The following is a 24,444-nucleotide window of genomic DNA, read 5'->3' as shown; positions in this document are numbered from 1 at the left end:
GAGGCTCCTGCCTCACTCAGCCTAAAGTCCCCGTATCAGAGAGACTGACTTCTATGTAGTTTTCTGTGGTTTGAGTAAGGAGAAAACAAGGCATTTTGCTTCAAGTAGCGGCGGGAGAGACCCAGACCTTTGACCAGAGCCTTGGCCAGCAGAGGCCCCACTTTGTGACCTGTGCCACAGGGCTGACAGCTGCCCTGCAACCCCAGAACTGACTTGAGAACCTCATGAGGTGACATGGTGACCTCAGTTATACCGGAGACATGAACAGCTAGACAAGTACCAAGAACCCTAAGAAGTAAATCCCACTGCTACTGCTTGGCTGCCAGATTCTGCCCAGGAGACCTCCCAGGCCAAAGTCACCCCAAACAGATCTTCCCAGAGGGCCAGCTCACTGGGTGTGTACTCAGACTGTAAGCTGAGGCGAGGTCTCAAAGCTTGGGCCTGCCGTGAGTGGAGAGCAGGCAGCCTGCCGTGGCCTCGCAAGTCATCTCCACGCACGGCGTGCTTCTGCTCCTCCCTGGGGGGCTCAGCCTCTCCTCCCTGAGGGGCTCAGTCAGCTCTTCTCAGAGCCTGGGAAGCCACAAAGGGGTGTGGGCCTCCCATGCAGGGCAGCAAGGGTTACCGTCCTCAACATCCTCCTTGCCCACCCAGACAGTTCATGTCCCCTGCCTCAGCTCAGCAGGATTGGGGCTCTTGCTTTCCATAAGGTGCCTTTGTGAGAAGGACATAAAGGATCCCCTAACTCCAGAAGGAAAGAAGAACCTCACACCAGGGTGCAAAACATGGCATGGGCTAGCTTCAGCCCCTGACACCCTGGGTCGAGCATCCTTGGTGGACAGAAGCCCTGCTAGGGACTGCCTTCTCACCCTGTGCCTATTCCAATAGGCCTTTCCTCCAAGAAGCAAGGCTGGGGACTCGCAGCCATGCGTGGTCCACTTAGCATGGTTTTGGAATGTTAAAGCTTTCCTGTTTCACCTTAAGCAGCAGAGAGTCCCTGCTCAACGCAGAAGCGTAAAGAAGATTCCATTGCTCTGAGATACCTTCTGGGAGGACTCGGCCCAGAACTCCAGGGTGGTTCCCTCAAGATCTGAGTGAAAGGAGAGAACAGATTGCCTGGGCAGACAGAACTGTGCCTGTTGCCTGCACCAGAGGGGCAAAGCAACAGGAGCTGAAGGCCAGGCCTCCATCGACTCCCTCACCCTTGGAGCACAGGCACATCCAGGCAGGCCAGGGCCCCCGGGGTGCACAGCCGGGTGATGGGCATGCTGCCCAGCAGGACTTCTGTGGGGCCTCCTTATGTGGGCACTAGGGAGGCTGGAACAAAAGTAACTGCCTGCTCCGGGGTGCAGGTCCCCCTTACACCTCAGCTACTCACAGCTCGGCTCTGGATATCCCACCGGTGGACAAACAGGCTCTGGAGTCCGAGTCCTAAGTTCGACCCGACAGCGGGGCCTTGGGCAAGTAGACTGGCTCTGAGCTTCGGTTTCCTCTGCTATGAGATGGAGATAAGGTGGTGTGCTTGGCAGGTGGTGGGGTTTAAATACAGTAAGTTACATCCATGCCTTTGTGGAGGGGGGCGCAGAGCAGCTGTTCACTGCAAAGCCACAGGGAAGCTGGCACACTGTGGCAGATGAGGCTGTTGGTGACAGTGTGGCCGGCTGCCCGTGACACAGTAGATGGGGCCTCCCTGGGGGCCTCTGATGGTAAAGAATCCTCCTGCAATGCAGGAGACCTGGGTTCAATCCCTGGGTCGCAAAGATCCCTTGGAGAAGGGAATGGCTACCCACTCCAGTCTTCTTGCCTGGAGAAGTCCATGTCCGTGTAGCTCCTACCCCTGCCTGCCCTGCCCATCCTGCCTGCATAGGGGCTCTGGCCGAGGACAGAAGCCTGTCAGGGGCGGGGCTCCTCTGTCTGAGAAGCCCGGAGCACTGCTGCAGCTGATCTAGTCTAGCCCTTTCATTCTGCAGTTTGAGGAAACAGACCCCAGAGAGGAGGCCAAGGAATGTTCTCAATTTGCTCACCTGGTTCCAGCCACCCAGGATCCTCGCCCCCCCACAGTGCCGCGGTCCTAGCACCCCTCCGCAGTGTCGGGGCATTAAGGGTGTATGTGTGAGGATAAGCTGGAAAGGTTTCGAGGCTGGGAGGTGGTGGTCACTGGTAGAAGGTGGGGGGAAGGAGTCTACCTTGATGCCTTCATCCCACTTAGATGAGCAGACAGACCTGCAAGGAAGCCAGCATCCCATGAGCATGCTGCATTCCTTTGGGCAAAGTTTTAACTACCTGCTCCTGTGAGTGGAGTCTTTCCCATTTCTCCCCAGGATTCTCAGAATCAGTTCATCCCTGAAATGAAAAAGCCAGGCAGGTAAAATAAAACAAGCTTCCAAAGGCTTGCTCTAGATGTGTAGCTGGAAGAGCATTCCTGAATCGTCCCGCCTGGTAAATCTCTGGAGGAGACAGAGGCTGGGAGATGCCCGCAGCTTCCCTCCACTTTGATGAGTGCAGGCAGTGCCGGCTTGGGCAGAGGCCTACCTAGCCCACAGACGGGGAGAGCATTCTGAGAACATCGAGCAAACCTGGGTTCCCAGATGCAGCCAGCAGGCATCGTTCTGAGTGGGTTTTCTAGGGCTGCAGTCAAGAGCACCTCAGCCAGAGGTTCTGGATTCAGTTGACTTTATTGGGTCCACACAGAGCTGTGGGTGACCTGTGGTGTGTGTAGCCAGGGGTGGCGGCAGCAGAGGACTGTGCCGAGTGCCTTCTTGCCTAGTGTCCAGCAGCCTGGAGGATCTCCAGGGCCAAGGACGCCACTGCGCTGTTGGCTGATGACCTGTGAAAAAAACCAAAGTAAACATTCAGGCATTTCCAGGGTTAAATGCCCCATCTTCTAAAGGGGCTGGCCTCCTTTTCACCTGAGTACCTGATGAACCAGCTCTTTCCCAAAGCTGCCCTAAGCATCACTTTGAAAAGCACAGACAGGATCCCCAGGCTCAAGGGGTGGGAGGTGAGGACCCGAAAGCCCACAGTCCCACCGTAGCAAGCCCCCTAAGCTACGCCTGAGCTCCCGGCCCTGCCACCACTTGGCGTTGAGCTGCTTTGGACAGAGGCACTGATGCCGAGCTGTGAGGGCAAGTCAGGCAGACGGCAGCCAGGGCCTGACAGCCCAGAGCCCACAAGGAGCCTGCCTGGCACCAGCCTGCAGCTGACTTGTGCCAGCCAGCAGAGATCCCAGACGCTCCATGGTGCCCCTTCCTGGCCACTCAGCCAGCAACTCTGGATTTCTCGTTCTCATAGGTGCGGATGTGCAGTTAAGGCCTTAACGTGGAATCTTTGTTACTGGAGCAAATTGTCTGAGACACACACTTGGGCCTTAACAATTGTAACCAAAGGAGAGAATGGCGCATGGCAGTGCCCCCTGAAGTGTAAAATTAGCTGGTGGCACACCCCTGACGACATGGTAGGCGAGCTGCTGCCTAGGAGTGGGACCGGGGGCTGCAAAGAAGAGGTGGGGTGCAGGGGGATGGGGCCACGTATTCCTGCTCTGCACGTCAGGGGTCTCTCTGGAAGGAAGGAATGCACTTGAACTGCTCTTGGCTCAGGCCAGGCTACTCCAGTGGAGCCATGAGCCCATCCCACCCACCAGAGTGGCACTGGGTGCCAGTGACCACCAAGGAGACGCACCCACTGTCAGGGCCCTGTCAGGGCTGAGGACGCTGCCGTCCCTGGGGATGGACCCGCCTGGCCCAGGAGCCACTGTCCACACCTTACACTACAGGGGCCGCCAGGCAAGTTGGGCCGCCATAAAGGCCAGCCTGTCCCTCCCAGCTCCCAGAAAGCACAAGCACGAGACGCGGGGGAGGCCAGGAGGCGCTGCCCCACCCAGCCCAGGGCTGATGCAGCAGTGCTGGTTGGAGCTGAGCCTGCTCCACAAAATCACTGTCTCCCCAGTACCTCAACCACATGTTGTTCTCCAATGAATGCAATACTCAAAACACCAGGGAGCAGATTCCATAGACCCTCGTGATTCTGAAGAAAAACTACCAGCAAAGGCTAGGCACCCCTTAGCAGGTGGGGCCTCGGTGGCCCATCCACCAGGACGGAGGGCGCACAGTGGGCAGTGTCAGGTGGGAGGGTGGTGGTCCCTGGTGTGTAGGGGAAACGAGGAGGAGAGGGAAAAGAAATGGGAGCGTGTTTGCCAAGCCTACTCACCCCCCGGCCGGGGCCAGCCCCTCCAGAGCCTGCAGGAGGCTCCCTGCGCTCTTGAGACTCTCCAGGTGCTTCTCGTTGGAGGTGATCTGCAAGGGAGGAGAGGAGAGCAGTCAGCTGTTCCATCCTGACTCACAGGCCTGTCCGCTGGGCATCCTGAGTCTCTGGCTGCCCATGTTACTGGGCAGTGAGCCCCCGGGTGCTGCTGATCACAGAGGCATCCTTGGAGGTGAGCAGGAGGGAGTCCACTGCAGTTGGACAAGTGCCAGGTCAGGATGGGGTGCTTCCTGTCAGCCCCTTAGGAGGCTGTGTATTCTGGGAGCCTGAACCCTTCAGGGAAAGCAAATCATGGGTGAACAAACTTGCCAGCTGTTGGTTCCACGACCCTGCTGGCCCTTGTGTCCCAAGCCCAACCCAGCCTCTTTCCTACAGCCAGAAGGGCAATTCTGGGTTCCTGTTGATCTCGGGGGGCTGGGAGAAGGAAGAGGCACTAACAGCAGGACCAGGGCAACACCCCTGCCCAGGTTCCCTGGGAAATGTGCCCTTGCCAACTTCCTGGAGAGACAGGAGACACACCCTAAACCCTCAGGGCTGGAAGGGACTCAGAGAGGGGCCACCCCAGCCCCGCTCCCAGAGACTTCCTGATCCAGACCCTGGAGTCCGTGTCCTACGGACAGAGAGGAGAAGGCTTTAGGAATGAACCCAGGCTCTAGTATTAGACTTGTTTCTCTTGATTCATCATCCATGTCCTATTTTTATCTATTATTCTTCAAATATTTTCTGGTAAACACTTTGGTGGCACTTCACATTTCAGCAGACTGCAGTTTCCTGTACATTTTCTCATGCCTCCCTCTCAGCATCCTCACCTCACAAGGTAAGCGTGTACTGTGCTTTACAGACGAGGCAACAGAGGCTTAGTGAGATGAGGGGCCGCGATGGCAGCACACAGGGAGCTGGACCCTAATCCCACCTGAGGCTGGAACCAGGCTGACCTTGGCTGCTCCCATTGTGCTTTTGTCTTCCTACCTGATTGTAGCAACCAGGGCTGGAGTATCATCTCTCCATTTCTTAACCAATCACAGATGCGGACAGGAAGGTCACAGGGGTAATTAGACCTTTATGTGGCCTCTTAGTTGCATGTGAATGAATCTGAGCCTCCGTGGAGATCCTATCCCACTTCCTGAGTGTGTAGACACCAGCTGTCAGCTCAACTGCATCAGGTGTAATTTCTGCAAAGATTTGCATCTTAAAAGAGCTGCATGCGAATCTGTTCTGAAATTACACCCAGCTTGATGAGTTCAGAAGGCTGCTGTGGGGTTCAGTAGGTCTGAAGCAAGCACAAACTTAGCCGGAAAGGATCTTCAGCAAGGATTCCCATCTTTCTCAAAGCTGTGCCTCATACGGTTCAGGTGAGCTACATCCAAACCCGCTGCCCTAAACCTGCTGCCCTGATTAACCCTGCCACACGTCATGTGTAAGAGGCTGAGCCCCACTCGCAAAGAAATAGCAAGGGTACGTTCACTCACGAGTGCTACTTGGAAAGTGCAAATAGAAACCTACGGTGGGAATTATGTGATCAAAAGAAGAGGCCAAAATAGCATCATGTGCAGCTGACATAAAGGCAAGCATAAAAAAAGCCAAGAGGATTGAAAACTATGCATTCTGGCTGCTCACCTAAACTCTTACTAGCACGTCAACTGTTATCCCACCTGTAAAGATGGGCCGTCAGCCAAATTTTAAATAATATCAGTCAGAGGTTCTAATTCTGGGAAAGACAGAGAAAACACATGCCACTCTTCCTGTCCATTTAAAACCGGAACAGAATACACAGAGCAGCTCTCTGAGATCACAGAAAAGTTGGCAGCACTGGCAGTGGGGACGGAGACCAGAGCACCACTGCTGCTTTCCCGCTGGTGCAGCCCACCTTGACCTCAGCACACCCAAACCCCGGAGGTGAGCACTGAGGAGCAGAGGGGAGGGCTGTGGGAGAAGCCAGACTTCAGGAAGGGGAAAGGAAAGGTCCAAAAGTTCCAAGAGTGCAGATGAAAGCCCCTTTCCCTTCCCTTGGGTCTCTTCCGCCCCAGGCAGCGGGCAGTTCTGCGGTGGCGGCAACAGGAGCCATCAGCCAAAACTCCCCTCTGTTCTCCCAGTGTTTGGCCCAGACATGACAAGTGTGGAAGGGAGTAGTCAGTGGCCAGACAGAAAACGAGAGACCCAGGGAACCAGAAAGTATTAGGGAGGTGACAAGGAAGAGCTTGAGAAAGCTGAAGCTCCAATACTTTGGCCATCCGATGCAAAGAGCCGACTTGTTGGAAAAGACCCTGATGCTGGGAAAGATTAAGGGTAGGAGGAGAAGGGGTGACAGAGGATCAGAGGGTTGGGTGGCATCATCGACTCACTGGACATGAGTTTATTAGGGTTAAGGTGACAGAGGGTTAGGGTTAGGGTAAATAACAAAGATAACTAAAGTATTTCCAGTCATTTGGAAATAAACAACACACTCTTAAATAATCCAAGGATCAAAGAATACATCCCAAGGAAAATTATCAAGTATTCTGAGCTGAAAGATGTCTATACAATATATCAAAGTTGGGGCGGGGGGGGGGGGGGGTGGAGGTGCAGCTAAAGCAGTGCTTAAAGAGAACTTTATGGTACTAAATACTTAACATAAAAAAAGAAAGGTCTCAAGTCAATAATCCAGGCATTCATGTTAAGAAACTAGAAAAAGAGCAAAATAAACCCAAAGATGGAAGGAAAAAAAGAGCAGAAATCAAGAATAATGTAAATGTAGGCCCAAATATATCAACATCTATATTAAGTGTAATTTATGAAGTGCTACAAATAAAAGACTAACATTTTTAGACTGGATATAACCAAAATAAAACGTGACCATGTGATGCACCCCAACATACCTTAGATACAAGGGCAAAGAACAACTGAAGTTTTAAGAATGAAAAAAGATGTCACACAAATTGTAACCAAAGAAAGCTGGTGTAGTTATAATAATATCAAAGTCGGCTTTAAGCCAATAATTATAACTAAGAATAAAGAGAGACATGTATTTATAACAAGATGAACTGATCAGGAAGATATGAGACAAATCCATAATTATGGTGGCATACTTTTCAATCTCTCCCAGTAACACGCACACGGAAATCAGAAGGGATATGGATGTTCTACACGAGATTAACAAACCTGATCTTATAGACATATAAAGAAAAATTCATTTAACAACTGCAGAATATATGTTCTTTTCAAATGTACATGTAAAGTCTTCAAAATGTACTTACTGTCATAAAGCAAGTTCTGACAAATTTCAAAGGTATAACTAGCAAAATGTCAGGATCTGTACGTTAAAGCCTATAAAATGCCGATAAAACATTTTTTAATGAAATAAATGGATATATTTACTATGTTCATAAATTAGAAGACTCAATATAGTACATATATTGATTTCCCCAAAATACAGGTTTGATGCAATTCCTATCATAATCCCAGCACGATTTTTTTTTACAGACCCACACAAATAATATCAAAGTTTTGACAAGCGTGCAAAGGTAACCTGAATGGGGGAACATTTTTCAACAAACAGTGCTGGAACAAACGGACACCTCTATGTAAAAACTTGACCCTAAGCACTTATCTTACACCTCAAACAAAACGTCATTCAAGGGGCTTCCCTGGTGGCCCAGTGGTTAGGGGTCCAAACTCTCACTGCTGAGGGCCTGGGTTCAATCCCTGATTGGAGCTACAATTCCAGAAGCTGGGTGGCATGTCCCAAAAGAGAAATGATTCAAAACGGATCATGGGTCTGAATGTAAAATCTAAAACAAACAAACAAGGAAAATTTCTTGAAGAAAATACAGGAGAATACATATATGACCTTAGGTTTGCTTATGAGTTTTCAAATACAACACAAAATCACAATCCCAGAAAGAAAAACACTGACAAATTGGACTTTATCAGTGTTAACAACTTTGCCCTTTATGTATTTACAATGGAATTTTATTTAGCCATGAAAAGAATGAAATACTGCCATTTGCAACGAAATGAATGGACCTGGAGATGGTCTTACTAAGTGAAGTAAGCCAGACAGAGAAAGACAGTATCAAATGATGTTGCTTATATGTAGAATCTAAAAAACATGATGTAAATGAAAGAAACTTACATGGTTAGCAAAGGGGATGGGATGGGAGGGGTGGGGGTGGGATAAATTAGGAGTTTGGGATTCGCAGATACAGACTGGTATGTAGAGAATGGGTAACCAGCTAGGTCCTACTGTATAGAACAGGGAACTATATCCTCAGTATCTTGAAATACACTATAATGGAAAAGAATAAATACAGATTTATACATGTATCACTGAATCACTTTGCTATATATCTGAAACCAACACAATATGGTAAATCAACTATAGTTCAATTTAAAAAAATTAATAAAAATTTAAAAGCCTCTGCTCTTTGTAGGAGATTGATAAGCGAGTACACGGGCTGTGCTGTGCTCGACTGCTTCACACGGAGACCCATACTCAGTAAGGCGGCGGGAAGTGATACTTGTCCACGGAGACGCTGAGCTCATGGCTGAGCAGCTGCTAGACTACTTCTCATGGGTCTGATCACTGCAGTCAAGAGCAAGCAATGCAGTGACTCTAAGAAATCAATGATGCAAGAGGACACCGTGAAGAGTGTCAACACAACGCCCTCCTCCTGTAGTTAGTGTTTTCATTAGAAGGCGGTTAATGCCCATTAGCCAAGACAAGGAAACAATTTCATTTTGCAGTAATTTTCTGTAGCAGAGAGTAGATTTTATTTCAAAACATCGAATGGCTGGTGTTCATTCCCTGCAAACAAAGGATGCCTGCCTCACGTTTCTCCTGCTGCTAAGATGTCTGACTGGTAGCTGGATGGCTAAAATCAATCAAAGTGGAAACATGAATGTACTAAACACGTGCAGTTCACCTGGCAGACAGGCATCCATTCAAAACATAGGATCTTAAAGGGAAAGATCATAAAAAGTTGGGAATCTGAGTTCAGAATGAAGATCAACTTGGAAAGACAGTTCCCCACATCAGTTTAATTGAGAGTATATAAACAAGCAGATGATGGACTCTGGGTAAACACCCTACTTTGTTCAACCTTCTGCTTCAGTCCCTGGAACGTGAGTTGTGTCAGAGAGCATTCGGGAATCACTTGGTGTAACTAAAACACCAAAAGGAGAGGCTTGTATCCCACAGAATTATCCCTCATGTTCCCCACCAGGCTCACAAACTAAGGTAGAGGTTTTTTTTTTTTTCCTTCTTTTCTTGGCACACTCACCCTCCAGGACAGAGTTTGTGTCGGCCTCCTTTCTGGATTTCAGCTTCCCAAATGCAAACCAACACAAGAAGCCATCTCTGGCCCCGGGTAACAGCAGGAGCCTGAAGTGTGCGGGGCCAGCTGAGGGGACAGTGGCTCATCCGGGCCGAGTGGCCACCAGGTGACAAAGCCCGGCCTGCTGACAACCTTCCTCAGCACTGTCCTTAAAAAATGTGGAAGTCAGAATGTACTTCACGCTGTATCCTGGTGATACAGTGTGAACTGACGCTCGTGGACCTGACTCACACGTGCAGCCCGTAAAAGCTCGGGTGCGGCTTCCCTGCCTGGATGTGGTTTCAGGTGTGGAGCCCCGTGGCCGCCAGGGACGCAGGTATGGGCAGGCCGCGGGCCTCCGTTACCAGTGGGAAATAATGCATGTCTGTCTCTCCACTGGGACTGAATGTGTGTGGCAAACGGAAGCCAAGGTAACCTTATTTTCTTATTGTTGAGTTCCTCTAGACAGGCCCAGGCAACCCAGACAGACTAGAAAAAAGCCAGCAGACGGAGCTGACGAGCGCACGGCCCAGGTGCTCCGCACACTGCACACACAGGAGGGTTATTCTAATTCCGTGGCCTTCAGATCTCACAGGCACGAGCCCAGACAAGCAGCAAACTGCAACTCTACTTCAGAGGGTTTCCATTTCACACAAACCTCTCCATCGGCCCCTTTATTCTGCACTTTTAATATATACTTTGTCTCCTCTTGGAGCGCGAAGGTTTTTAAGTTACTTCAAAGCCATTTCTGTCCACCCCTTGCACATCGTGACATGCTACCCCCTGGCCTTCAGATGCTGGGGTGGAGTCTGCGAGGAGCCCCTGGTCAGAGTAGTGCGGTCTGGCAGCCCCTCCCCGCGTTCCACCTGCTGTTGGTCGCTCATTCTCAGTTGCTCCAGACGTTTCTTGACCTGCCCTGCACATCCACGTTTAAAGCAAGACTATGGGAACACTCGCTGCTCCGTTCCCAGGCCCCTGTGTGCCTCGTGTCTTCTGTGAGATGCGGAGGGCACTTGGAGCGTAGGGCAGTGATTCTCACACACGGCCTCCGGCTGCCTCGTGGCCTCTGTGTCTTTGCTGGAGTCTGCTCAGAAATGCGACGCCATTTTCCTCAACACAAGCAAGTGAGGCTCCTCAGTGGCGCTAGTCGTTGGGACGATCTCAGGGAAGTCGTGGGCACTCCTCCTCTGGGATCCATGGGCTCCCCAACCTGGCCTGACACCGCCCTTCTCCCCTCCAGACTCCCGTCTGGACCTGTGGGCCCCTGCTAAGCCCAGAGTCCATGAGGATGGCAGGCTGAGGACTTGCTTTTCTTTTTCACCCCTTAAGACATGACTGTTTTCTCGAAGAAAATTATCCATACCTACCCCCTTCGTTGTGGACCAGCCAATTCTCTCAGCTCTCTCCAGGGCAGTAAAAATGCCCTTATTGCTGGGAAACTGGTCATAATTACATCAGTTTCTGGCCATTAAATCCAGTAAGTCTAAAATGCTGAATGCAATATAGCTGGTTTGGGAAAACTTTTAGACCTGATTCAACTAACTACAACAGCCTAGGTCCAAAATAAGTGAGGAAAAGCCAGTTTTAATTGGCAAATAGGCCAGATTGTGGACTTCTCGTGGGTAAAAGAATTAACTAAACAGGTTGGTCTAAAGAAAGTTCTGGTGAGACACAGGATCAGGACACACCATTTTCCCCACACGACCCCGGGAGAACAGGTGTCAGAGGCAGGGGCGCTGGGATGTCAGCCATGGGACGTGGCGGGAGTCAGTTCCTCACGAGAGAAAACTCGCCAGGTAGGAACCGTCCTGTGACTGGGTTACGAGGAGTGAGAACGGGGGTCATAAGAAGTGAGCAACCATTTGAGTAGACACTATTTGTACTTGACCCAAATGAATCGCAGCTGATCCTTAGGAATGTTCCATGGGGTCACACTGAGGGAGTCCATTTGACGATGTAACCCCTGAGTGTACAGTATGGGGTGGTGTGTGTGTGTGTGCATTAAGGGCAGGGCTTTGAGGTGGGGAAGGAGTAGGCAGAAGTGACTTAATGAGGGCCTGTTTCCAGCCCTTTCTCTGAACTTCCTATTGGACGGCAGGGAAAATGGGAGGCAGGGGTGGGGGAGTGTTGCAAAGTGAATGATAGCAAGCCAATAAGACTTAATCGGCCCCCAGTTTGCTTCTTCCCCCAATCCTCACTTCAGTCAGCCGCTAAACTGCTCTGTTGTGATCCAGCCATCATAAATAAGAACACTCAGGAAAATGTGCACCCTGGAATGTTAGGTAAGAAAAGCAGAAAATATAGAAAACAATGTGTGGAACGTGACTGCGATTCTACAAAAGGAGCATGGGGCCGTGGTAAGCACGAGGTCTCCAGTGCTACAAACCTCACTCCCAAGGCCCTCAAGTCTGCTGAGGGGTGGGCAGGACGGACAGCACAGTCCGACCTGAGCCGAGCACACAGGAGGTCTCCCGCAGCAGCGACAGGCCCGACGAGCATGCGCGTGACTCTGTGCTCGGCGGACCGCGTGTCCTGAGCGCTGCCACGCGCCTAAGCCCTGGTGAGATTCTGGGGACACAGCGGGGTGTGCGTCAAGGCAGAGCTGCCACTGCGAAAGAGTAAACAGAATATCCTTCAGAAACTAAAGCTTGAGTTACCATTTGGTCCTACAGTCCCACCCCGGGCCTATATCCACCCCAGTGTTCACAGCAGCCAAGACACGGAAGCAACCTCAAAGTCCACGAGCAGACGAATGGGCAGAGCAGCTGCGGCGCATGCCGCGAGTGTTCGTCGTAGAAAGGAATGAGACGGCGCTATCGGCCGCAACGTGGACGGGCCTAGGGTTGATCGCAGAGTGAAGTAAGCCAAATACCATATGGCGCCACTTATACGTGGAATCTAAAAAGCGATACAAATGAACTTACTTATAAAACAGAAATAGATTCACAGACACAGAAAACAAACTCATGCTTACCAAAGGGGAAAGAGCAGGAAGGGATTAATGGGGAATTTAACAGAGAGAGACACACACTGTTCCATACATGGACAAACAGCAAGGGCCTGCACAGCACGGGGAACTATATTCACTACTGCGTGACGACCAGTGATGGTAAAGGCTGGGAAAGAATACGTATGTGTGTGTGTATATGGGCTTTGCTGACAGCTCAGATGATTAAAAAAAGCTGCCTGCAGTGTGGAAGGTCCAGGCTTGATTCCTGGGTCAGAAAGATCCCCTGGAGAAGTATTCTTACCTGGAGAATCCCATGGACAGAGAAGCGTGGCAGGCTCCAGTCCATAGGGTCGCACAGAGTCGGACACGACTGAGCAACTAACACTTTGACTTTTCACATACGTGTGTGTGTGTGTGTGTGTGTGTGCGCGCGCGTGTGTACACATATAACTGAAACACTTTGCTGTACACCCGAAACACTGTAAATCAAATACACTTCAATGAAAAAAGCAGACAGGACACTCTGAGACCATGGTGGGTATTAAGGAGAGTTCAAGAAGGGGAAAGGGAAGAGGAGAAAGTGTGGCAGGGGGTGGCTGGGTGGGCAGGATACAGGAGATAACGCCTGAGGATGCAGCAATAAGAAAGAGCCAGACACAATAATCTGGGGACTCGTATTCTTCCAAGGGGCAAGAAGACCAGTCACGCGGGTCCCGAGGTGGGAAGGACCCTGGTGGGGACCTGGAGGCAGAAGAAATAGGGGCCCGCTAGAAACAGGGACCCTCTGGAAGCAGGGAGCTAGTGAGGAGGGGCTGCAAAAACAGTCCAGGTGAAGGCGGTGGGGACCAGTGACCCACAGACCCTTTTAAGGGAAATGAGAGGGAAGTCTGCACCTTGGACTTCATGCTATAGAAACAGAGCCCTTGAGATTTCTATCAGAAATAAAGCAATTCATGGCTTCCCTGGCGGTTCAGATGGTAAAGAATCTGCCTGCAATGTGGGAGACCTGGGTTCAATCCCTGGGTTGGGAAGATCCCCTGGAGAAAGAAATGGCACCCCACTCCAGTATTCTTGCCTAGGGAATCCCATGGACAGAGGAGCCTGGCAGGCTACGGTCATAAATAAATATTTAGAAAAAAGAATTCGTTCTTGGGACTTCCCTGGTGGTCCAGTGGTTAAGAATGCACCTGCCAATGCAGAGGACGTGGGTTCGATTCCTGGTCCGGGAAGATCCCACATGCACTGAGGCAGCCAAGCCCATGTGCCCCGGAGCCCATGCTCCACCAAGAGAGGCCATCGCAATGAGGAGCTCACGCAACGCAACTAGAGAGCAGCCCCCGCCGCTCGCTGCAGCTAGAGAAAGCCCACGCGCAGCCACAAAGACCCAGTGCAGCCAAAAAATAATAAAAGTTTTTTAAAAATGAAAGTAATTCAGAGACTTTTCCAAGAGGAGGACAGGGCAGGCCTGAAGAGCTAGATCTGAAGACGGGGAACATAAGATTCAGTTCAGTCGCTCAGTCGTGTCCGACTCTTTGCGACCCCGTGAATCGCAGCACGCCAGGCCTCCCTGTCCATCACCAACTCCCGGAGTTCACTCAGACTCGCGTCCATCGAGTCCGTGATGCCATCCAGCCATCTCATCCTCGGTCGTCCCCTTCTCCTCCTGCCCCCAAGCCCTCCCAGCATCAGGGTCTTTTCCAGTGAGTCAACTCTTCGCATGAGGTGTCCAAAGTACTGGAGTTTCAGCTTCAGCATCATTCCTTCCAAAGAAATCCCAGGGCTGATCTCCCTCAGAATGGACTGGTTGGATCTCCTTGCAGTCCAAGGGACTCTCAAGAGTCATCTCCAACTACACAGTAATTCTCAGAGCGCTGAGGGGGATAAACTACTGTCACTAGCCAGCTTGTGAACAGACTTAGCAGATGAGCGTTTTATTTTTTTGGTAAGTGAGCACTTTTTAAACACAGGTTGAAACTGTCACATAAACGCATGACATCTTTGACCTTTTCCTAAAACACATGCCACAAACGGGGGAGGGCCAGTTGGTCACGCTGGCTGTAAGCTCTGCTTACAGTTACACGCTGTGCTGAGCAGGAACCCCTCGGCTCCCAGGAACCCACCGCATGCACAAGGATAAAAGGAGGCTTGGGGGTGTCATGGGGTTGGGCTGAGTACCTTGTCCCCCAGGCCCTCAGGGCAGCTATGAGTGACAGTTCCAGAGGCATCGAGCTGGGGTTTGTGTGGAGGTGGACAGAGGGCCTCAGGGCCCGAGGGGAAGGCAGCCTGGAAGGCAGGTGGGGGGCGGCGCTCGGGGCTGGGGGCAGAGCAGCAGCTGCAGTCAGCAAGGGTGTGGCCTCGGGGAGCACCCTGCTTTGTGGGGGACTCCGTCACCCCGGCAGCATCCTCGACAGGCGTCAGAACAAGGCAGATGTGGTCAGGCTGAGTTGTGGAGACACCTGAGCTAAGTAAGAGTCCACTTCACTTCCTCTGTGTCCTTGCCCTCCAAAATTTCCCTTCTGCTCTGGGACTCTGTAAGGAAACATCAGGGGCAGCTGAAACTTCCTCATGTGGAGAAAACTGGGAGGAAAATGAAATGGGAAGGAAAATTACAGCACATTTGGCTGATATGATTAAAACCATCAGGCACCAATTAGTCCAAATTTAGGCCAGACACTGACTGGGGGACAGCTGAAAACTCCCCTGTGGTGGTTACATTCGCGGACGGCCGTGATCAGTCCCTTTGGACGCATTCCGCTAATGACCGCTCCGCTGAGATCTCACCCTCCCCTCCGGCAGGCCAGACCGCCGTGGTTCTCTGTGAGGCCTTCTGAGAACGGCTGGCCCCACGAGGTGAGGGGGTGGGGAGGAGAGCCGGTGAAGTTCTAGATTTCCACCTTAGAGAGAGAGGTCAGCTGTCGGCTGAGCCCAAAGAATCGATTCTACACAGTGGAGTGGTGATAGGAAGGGAGGGTGTGTGTGTGCATGTGTGAGACAGTGTGCGTGTGCGTGTGTGTGGTGGTGGGGGGCGGGGAGAGCTTGGAAAGCTCCCAGGACAAGTCCACTGGCCCAAACACTCCCAACTCTGGGCGACCCCATGGGACCACACAGAGCCAGGCGGAGAAGGTACGTGCAGGAACAACTTCCAGGACAAGCGTCCAACTTGCCTTGGGATAAAATTAACTGAAGCCGGGTCTCAGAGGCTTCCGGGGCAACATCAAAGGGCCGGGATGTTCCGCTACAAAAGGCTTTGGCAGGCTGACCTCTGGCCGGCGCCGCCCTCATCCTCGTGGGCCCCAGTGGAGGTGGGAGAGCTGGGGCTGGTGACAGGGCAGGGTCGGGGTCCTGGACTCCAGGGAGGGGTGACACTCATCACGTGGCCTCCTTCTGGGCCTCCCTGGGCTCTTTCACAGGGAGTCAGAGCCTGTGTCCCCGTGAGTCTCCAGTGCGGGGAGGGGGTCCATAAAAGCCTCCGCCTCTCCCACGCTTCTCTGCAGAGCACACGGGGGACACAGAAAAGGCCTTGCGGACTCAGGTCCCCGAGCTCTGAGACCAAGAGACCCCCCTCCCCCAACCCAGGCGAGCGACCACAGGGCAACTCTCAGGAGCAGGTGGTTGGACACAGGCTGGACCCTTTGTCCCCATTTTGCTTAAGGGCACCGAGGACAAGGTCACGCCTCTCGGAAGCCGAAGAGCATCTCCCAAGAGGAACCCTTTCGGCGCTCTCAGTTGAGGTAGTCATGAACGTGCTTCAGGGACCCTGGATCAGAAGGAGAAGTATCCTAAGGAGGTTTTCACTGGGCAGAGGCAGGAAGATAAACTGAGATGGAGAAAGGGGAAACCTGCCGTGGAGAGGAGGAGAGGCGCTCCTGCCCCACTAACTGAAGTGCTGCCCCGCCTGCCTCCAAACGTGGCCCTGCGCCCCGGCTGCCTGAACCACTCTCTCCAGAGCCACAGCGATGCCCGCGGGAGGGTGGCGCTGCCTCGGCACCTTCTGAGAAGAGGGTGTGCCAGGCGTGTTAGTGAATGTGTGTGCTCCTGTGTGTGTGTGGCGGGGGGGGGGGGGGGGGGCGGGGCAGTTAAGGTTTTAAAAACGGATCTTCACTAGTGAGGACCTACTGTATACCACAGGGAACCCTACTCAATGCTCTGTGATTGACCTAAACTGGAAGGAAACCCCCAAAAGAGGGGATACATGCATACTGATTCACTCTGCTATACAGCAGAGAACAACAGAATGGCATAGAGCAACTACGCTCCAGTAAAAAGCAAAACTATAATAAAAGGTTTTTTTAAAAAATAAATTAATCTTAGGTAGAGTCCCTTATCCTGAAATGGTGAACACAACAGATGGCAAAATGGCGGTGAGTCCATGTACTTAACACCGTCGCTTCTGCACGACTTTTAAGTCTTAACTTGACAGCAGTGGGTGTGAGAAGTCCTTTACCTGCATGACGGTGACGGATTCAGAGCAACAGGGGTCCTGTGGCGCCTCTCATTCCACAGAGGAGGAAACTGCCCATCCAAGAGGCCAGGTGGCTAGCCTCTGTCTACCTGACTCAGAGCCCCTGACCTCAGTCACTAAGAGACGCTGGGGGAGAAAGGCGGGGCCAGGTCAGGGCTGTGAGCCGAGCTGTCTACAAGATCACCAAAGGCTGGAAAGCAGGAGCCACACAGCTGCTGCTGCGACTGGCTCACCAGCTCCCTGGCGCCGTCCCTTCCTTCACACTAGTGTGTCTACGTGGGGGATGACCTGTCCCCCAGAGGACATCTGGCAATGTTGGGAGACATTTTTGTTGTTGCCCATGGGGGTGGGGGGCTGCTGGGCATCTAATGGGTAGAGGCCAGAACACAGCGCACAGGACTGCCCTGCCACAAAGAATCATCTGACTCGAATGTCAACAGCACTGGGGCTGAGAAGCCCCGGCTTTTGGATCCTGGCTGAGGTAGCTCATGCTGCCTTCTCATGCTATACTAGGATGCTTGAGGAAATTCAGGAGGTTACTGCACTTTATTAAAAAACATACAAAACTGGGTCCTGGACCAGCCTTTGTTGCAGTACATGATGCCCTTCCTTCTGTGGTGCCCAGGTCTGTGGACACCACTGGGATGCATCCCATCCAGGATGCACTTGTGCTGCAGGCCCCTCCCTGCAAGGCTTCCTAATGCAGGGCAGCCCCGGTGGAGCATCCTCGAAGCCCCACATGCCACCATCCCTGAATGTGGCTCCAGGAAGTAAAGAGTTTCCCTGTAGCTGCTGCCAGCCCAGGAGCAAGACCATGTATGCAGCTCACAGAGGCCAGCCCTTCAGCGGCTCTCTGGACCAAACTGCTCACCAGTTACACTGATTCATCCACCCAGGGGAGAGGTTTTATATCCAGACCAGGCTGGCACTCGACTGTCATAGGTAGTTCTTTTTTACCCATAAGAACAACATGAGTGAGAATTTAAGTTAAGCAAGCTTGATCACATTCCTCTGAAATTAGTTCTGTATGATTTTTTGAAAAGTTTGAGATTCTGGAAAAAAATGTGTGATGGGCATGATGTCTTTACTCTGCATTTAGAGTATCATCACTTGATCCATCATGCCAAGGTGTCACTTGGAAATGGACAAGTCCATCCTCCTCCATTAACTTAACTAATAATTTCAATGCAAATTCATGAATAAAGACCATGGGCTGTAGGAAATTTACACGTCACTCAACATGTCCTTCTCCAGAAAATCCTAGGGACTGATGGTCCTCTGCAAGTGCGGTCTTCTAATATCTGGATGAGACAGCTTTAGGAGAACGTAAGCTCCCTTACTTTAAGGCTATTATGAAGCCACAGTCCGGTTCACTCCACGACAAAAATGGCACCATGATCCACTGTTGCCTTGATGAGATGCTCTGGCTCATGATCATGAAACATGAGTTAAGATGATGGGGATTCTGGGACTGTTTTAAGGAAATGCAACTTTCTGACAAATTCTTTCACAGAATACCTATCTACTGGATCTTCATAGGATTCCTTTAAATAGTACAATCTCCCTGCCTCTTAAAGTTATTCAGATGGGAAGCATTAGATGGTACAGTTTCCTGTAACATTAAATGACTTGATAAATAAAAGTGTGGAGTCAAGTTCTTCAACATAACTGTAGTTGAAAGGGTGTCTGAGAAATTCCTTGACTCTTCAGGGACCCATCTTTTTCCTACCCTCACTACTAGGCGATGACACTACCTCCAGTTTGAAATGTTACGTGTGAAAACTATAGATTTCTCTGAACTCGTGGGAATATAATAAACATTAGAATAAACACACATTCATGCATCACTGTAAGCAGCCCAGGATAATCAGAGACCAGGTTCTTAGCAAACGCAGAGGCCAGAAGGTCATTCAGAGAAAAACTGATTTGTAATACACAAAAAAACTACCTCCTCAAAGAGGTGAGTGTGTGTGTTGGGGGGGTGGCGGTCAGAGAAAGAGGTGAGGATGAGGCAGTCAGAGGGGGGAGGATACAAACCCCAACCAGGAGAGGGTTTGAGGGCCGGGGCTGGACATTCTGGTGAGGTACTCACTCCTCATCATACTGCACCCAGCCGAGGGCCCATGACCGGGAGCAAGCCCATGAGGGCTCCACAACCCGACCTGTCCACTCCTCTTCCCACCGAACCCAAAGAGCTGCTCCGCACTTGTGTGAGCTCTTGAGTCCTGGGAGTCAGGAAGTGCAAATACAGATCTTGAGCCCTTTCCCTTCCCTCCATCATCTCTTTTCTAGCTTTTGTTGTTTGTCTCTGTGTATACAGAGATGGAGGAATCAATGCTCTGAAGCTGGTCATGGCAGGAGCGAACACTGAGCATTTACGCCATGCCCAGTACTGCTGTTCTCAGAGCTGAGAAACAAATTAGCTCATTCTATGAATGGAAGGCTATTCAAGTTCCCATTTAATATACCAAGAGATTATGGCACATAAAGTTTATATTTCTGAAGAAGTCATTAAAAACCTTAGAGAACTGAAATTCAAGTCCATAAAAATGACAAAAATTTGAGAATAGAGTACGTTTTTGTCTATTTACTCATTTTATACGATTAAAACAACTGCAAAAATTATTGTAATGATTCTTAGTTTGTAGAATAACCATCTTTCTAATTTTTTTAACCATCTATATCACATGCAACTTTTACCTAATTGATATAGGACTTTTACAACTGTTTTTAAAAGTTCTTTTCTACATCCTTTTTCTATATCTTTATCACTTTCATTCTGTCTGCACATATTAATTTTTAACAGCTTTACTGAAGCTTGATTGACATGATAAAGTAAACAGACAGAAGTTGTACAATTTGCCGAACTGTACATATGTATGTGAAAGTGGAAGTGTTAGTTGCCCAGTCGTGTCCGATTCTTTGTGACCCCACGGACTGTAGCCCGCCAGGCTCCTCTGTCCATGGGATTCTCCAGGCAAGAATACTGGAGTGGGTTGCCATGCTCTCCTCCAGGGGATCTTCCCAATCTAGGGATCGAACTTGTTATTGGCAGGTGGATTCTTTATGGGAAGCTCCTAATAGTTCTGTATGGAAATGCCTGAGACATCTGTGCCCTACGCTGCCCACTAAACTGGCTCAGAGGCCCATACCCACATCCAATGGGCCAAACTAGGGTGAATTAGGTCATCCCATGACCTTCACGAGAAAGACACAGGCCCACGGCACAGCATGTGGCGCTCGGTGAACGCCCTGCAAGAAGAACTCATCTCCTACTTCCTATGAAGGCTGTCAGGACAGTGGTGTGACAGAGCCGAGTGCCTGCCTCCGCATCTGCTATCTGGCCTTTGCGGTCATGAGGCTGGTGACTCTCCTCCCTTCACCTCCTGCCAGGGCAGAGACAATCTACCGGTTGCAAAGGACAATTTAATATCTCTTTGTCTGGGGTGACAGTAAAGCACGGGCATGGCTTCTGCCTTTGAAAAGCATTTGTCTTCTTTGACCTGATATTTAGGTGATTTTGAAGCAAACCATTAAGTACATAGAAACAAAACATGAGATCAAAAGATCAAACTTAAAAAGAATGCCTACAAGATCAAAGCCTCCTGTTCATCTTCTCTTGCTGCAGGAGTGTCTAGTGGAGGGAAAAGATGTTTCTTTGGAGAAATACTCTTTTCAAAGAAAGATTAGAAACCGGGTTTAAGCGGATGGCCAAGGGGCGGAGAGAGGAAGGGTGGGGAAGGAGCAAGAACGGCACTGAGAGCAACGCTTCCGGCTACTAGTTTGGACAAGTCGGCGCATCCATCAGTTGTTGGAAAGCTCCAGAGAGAACCCAGTGCTGGCAAACCTGCTCAGAACTGTTGGTAACATTGGTGGGGTCCGTGGAGACGCCATCTGCCCAGGAAACAAGAGGCTCTGCGGTGTCCTCAGACCAAGATTGACCCAGTTGCTCTGTCAGCAGCCTACAAGCAGAGCAAGTGGGTAGCGAGCTGTCCTTGTTGGCCGTGGGCTTTGCCAAGGCTGTATTCAGGAAGCAACACCAATGCAGAAAGGCCTGAGAACCAGCCCCTTTCCCAGCCCCTGAGTCCAGGATTCCACAATGACAGAACATGTAACAAGGGCCCGGCTTAGCATCTGGGGGAGAAAGTGAGCCAGAAAAGCTTATCTGTGAACAGCAGACCCTCCCCCAGTGGCTGACCATACTGTGTGGATCCCAGCTCACTGACTAGCTGCATCCTCTCAAATTCCTACAGATGTCTGGTGATGATAAACGTGGAGCAGGCTTGGAATGCTTAACCAACCCCAAGAGAACCCAAGAAGCCCTTCCTACAACTCCAGGGAATCCCTGTGTTCCAAGGACCTGACCGCGAGCCAGCCCTTCACTTCAGGTTCTCAGCTGCATTATCCACCTGGCCCGAGGCAAGGCTCAAAGCTTTGGACTTTTCCCTTGCTTCTGTGGGCCAGCCCAGGTCAAAGCCCCAGCCCCTGCACCTTCCCTTGGCTGACAGGGGAGATCAGGGGGCAGAGAAAGAATAAAGACTTGAGACAAACTCCCTGAAAGGTCAGAGCTGAAGAGCACTTCGTCCTCCTTTATTTATCCAATCTTGACACAAACTTCACTACATAAAATCAAATTCTGCACGGAAGCCACTGATATGAACAGAATCAAAAGGTAAAAACCGATAAACTGGGAGAAGTTGTGACACCTTTCACAAAGGGCTCCCTTCCCTAATAAAGAGCTCCAAGAAATCAGTAAGAATAGGGTCAACTTCTAAACAACGGGCAAAGCATATGAAAACGTAGGTCATAAGAAAGCAAACCTACCCGGCTTCTAGACAGGAAGCCATGCTTAGTCTCACTTACAGGAAGCAGAATACAAATGAAAACTATGACAAAAGAGCGTTTCCACCTCCTCTGGCAAAGATGAAACAACTGTCGGGGTAGCGGACAAGAAAGGCGGGGTGTGTGGAGTCAACTGCCATTTGTGCAGAAGGCGGAGAAGGTGGACAGCCAACACGTTCCTCCAGAGCATCTCTGCAGGGATGGCCAGAACAGTGACTGAGCTGGCTGCCTCCAGAGTGGAGAATTTGGAGATTGGAAACCAGGACTGGAAGAGAATGTTCACTCCATATTCCTTTCATCAACTGAAATTTGAACCTGAAATGGCCTCAAAGCTGAAGTCGTTTTGCCAATAACTAGGGAAAGAAGGGCTTATCTGGGACCTCGTTTTGACGGATGGACTGACATGCCACACTGAACCAGAGACTGTCTTCAGAGGCCGGTGTGGAACAACTTCCTTTAGAAAGATAAGAGGTCGGTGTGTTTGTGAAGGTCTTTCATACACTATCTTCCTGAATCCTTGAATAACCCTCTGACGTGGGCACTGTTTTCATCTTGGCTTTCTGGAGGCAGTGAGAGCAGCTCAGAAAGGGAAGTTCCCGAGCCTGGACGTGGCCGGAAATTCACATGCGAGCCTCAGGGAAGTTGCATTTCTACGTGTGAGCCTGCCCTAAGTCGTGGGGGAAGCGGACGGGACAGTGAGCAGGGGCAGCTGGCAGCCCGAGCTGTGATGAGCAGTGGAGGGCCCCACTCGGGTGTAGCTCCAAGGCCTGTCCAGACCTTCAGCAGAGGAGGCAGGGCCTCGGCAGCACCTGAGGCTGTGGCCTCTGCCGTGGTTAAGGAGGCAGGGCGGCTGGGCCACATCCAGGGCGGTGGTCCCGAGTGCCCACTCCCAGCATGGCTTCCCGCCCAAACCGCAGGGCATCTTCCTTCTGCTCCATGCTGAGGCCCTCTCACCCTCAGGGCCACTGTCTCTCTCCACCCCAGCGCTCCCTGCCTCGTGCCTTCAGCCCCTCTGAAGACCTTCACTCTGGGAGGGTCAGGTATCCGGGAGGCAGAGTTCATACTGCTCCCCAGGGATGTTCAGCATCTTTACCCAGCTGCGTCTGTCTAGGGCCTAAGACGGCAAGGCCTGGATTGTATGTCTCTGGGGAAGGGTGCCCCTATTCACTGTTGATGCCAACCACCCACAGAAGCTGGCAGAGGCCAAGGTGCAAGCCGCTCCCTGCACATCCAAGGAGCTCACAGTGGAGCCTGGTCAAAATCTCCAGGGGACACCAAAAGGTCAGGGTGGGGGCTGCACTGGAGGAGACTGCGGAGGGGAGTGAGAGGAGCTGAGGAGGGAAACGGGGAGGGGAGCAGGGAGGGGAGCGGGGAGGGGAGCTGAGGAGGGTCACTGCCCCGGCGAGGCCGGTAGCTGAGCAAGGCTAAGGAAGGGGGTTAGGGACCATCAGGTAGGAAGCGAAGGTTCCCTTTCACTTGGAAGGAAGGAAGGGGGGACTAAATGGTGAGAAGAGCGCTCTGACTTCCTGCTGGCTCGAGAATCAAAATGATGTGAAGAGAAAAGACAACTCAGCCTCCTCCATTCTCTGCCCTGCAGTGTGACTGGCTGTGTATATGATGCTTATCTTCCTACTGATTTTTCTCCGTCCAAAATTCAGAAACAAAATAAGATCGCTGGGCTCCCTTGGGGGTGACAGCTGCTTGTGCAATTTCACTCTGCAGAGAACAGGGCACAGAGCTGGGACTGATGGGGGCAGAGTTTAGACTCTCCGTTCACCCCTCAGATGCCAAAGCTCTCTGGGGGGGTCTGAGCATCTCCACTTAGAGAGCTGGTCTTCGGGCTAGAGATCTGGATCTCGTGAAATCAGAGTTTTTCTCTTAACCAAATCATCCCAGGAAGAGCCTCAAACCTTCGTAAGATAATACTCACGTTTGCTGGAGTCCAAATATATGAACAAGGAGCATCATCGGCAAAGTCCTGCACTGGAGCCAAAGTTGTGTTTGCTCATAAAGTTTGGTCCAGTGAATCTTATTATTTATTAGGGCTACACGTGGGAACACTTGAGGGCAGAGAGTGTGAGCCTTGTTTTCTTAAACTGAACTGAACCTTCTTTTGGCACTTGGTCCCATAAGCCTATGTAACATAAGGTGACTGAGCTGAGGGTCCGCTGCCTTCAGGGTGCTTGAGTCTGAAGTGGGTGTGGAAAGACCCATAGGGAACACAGCGAATTCCTCGACAAAGATAAGAATCATACTAAAATCCAGTCTGAGTCTGGTTATTCTTTGCACATAGTTTTGTGGGAAAACTCAACTTCAAGAGATTTCACGAAATGAAAGAAAAAAAAGAAAAGAAACGCAGCGTGTGTGATCATAAACAACCCATCTTTTGGTTTCCTTCCTTCCTAACTGAGCCCTTGGAGAACAGGAGGTGGTTTCTGGCTGTCTGTGCCAGTGGCTTGAGTTTGCTCACTGAGACTTTAGGGCGAGTCTGCTGGGAGCTCCTTGGAAAGGCCCCTTCCCAGAGCCCGAGCAGGACTTGGAGATACCATGGAGGGTCGGTACTGCAGAAAATGCTCTCGTCTGTTGCTGTTCAGTTGCTGAGCTGTGTCTGACTCTTCGAGACCTCGTGGACTACAACACGT

The 24,444-nt window shown here is 51.0% G+C and overlaps 1 protein-coding gene across 1 annotated transcript in view; it reads right to left on the bottom strand.

Annotated features, from left to right (window-relative positions):
- Positions 1-2,705: 2,705 nt before the first annotated feature.
- ULK4 (unc-51 like kinase 4) overlaps positions 2,706-24,444 on the bottom strand; it is a 487,906-nt gene continuing 466,167 nt past the window's right edge. The window contains exons 35-36 of the mRNA XM_052660763.1: positions 4,204-4,289; positions 2,706-2,824 (exon numbers count right to left, since the gene is read on the bottom strand). Of these exons, the coding sequence (XP_052516723.1) occupies positions 2,761-2,824; positions 4,204-4,289 (150 nt within the window). The 3' untranslated portion in view covers positions 2,706-2,760. The remainder of the gene's footprint in view (positions 2,825-4,203; positions 4,290-24,444) is intronic.

This window comes from Budorcas taxicolor, chromosome 1 (genome assembly GCF_023091745.1).
Source record: "Budorcas taxicolor isolate Tak-1 chromosome 1, Takin1.1, whole genome shotgun sequence".
NCBI lineage: Eukaryota > Metazoa > Chordata > Mammalia > Artiodactyla > Bovidae > Budorcas > Budorcas taxicolor.
This window is presented reverse-complemented; position numbering and strand designations above follow the sequence as displayed.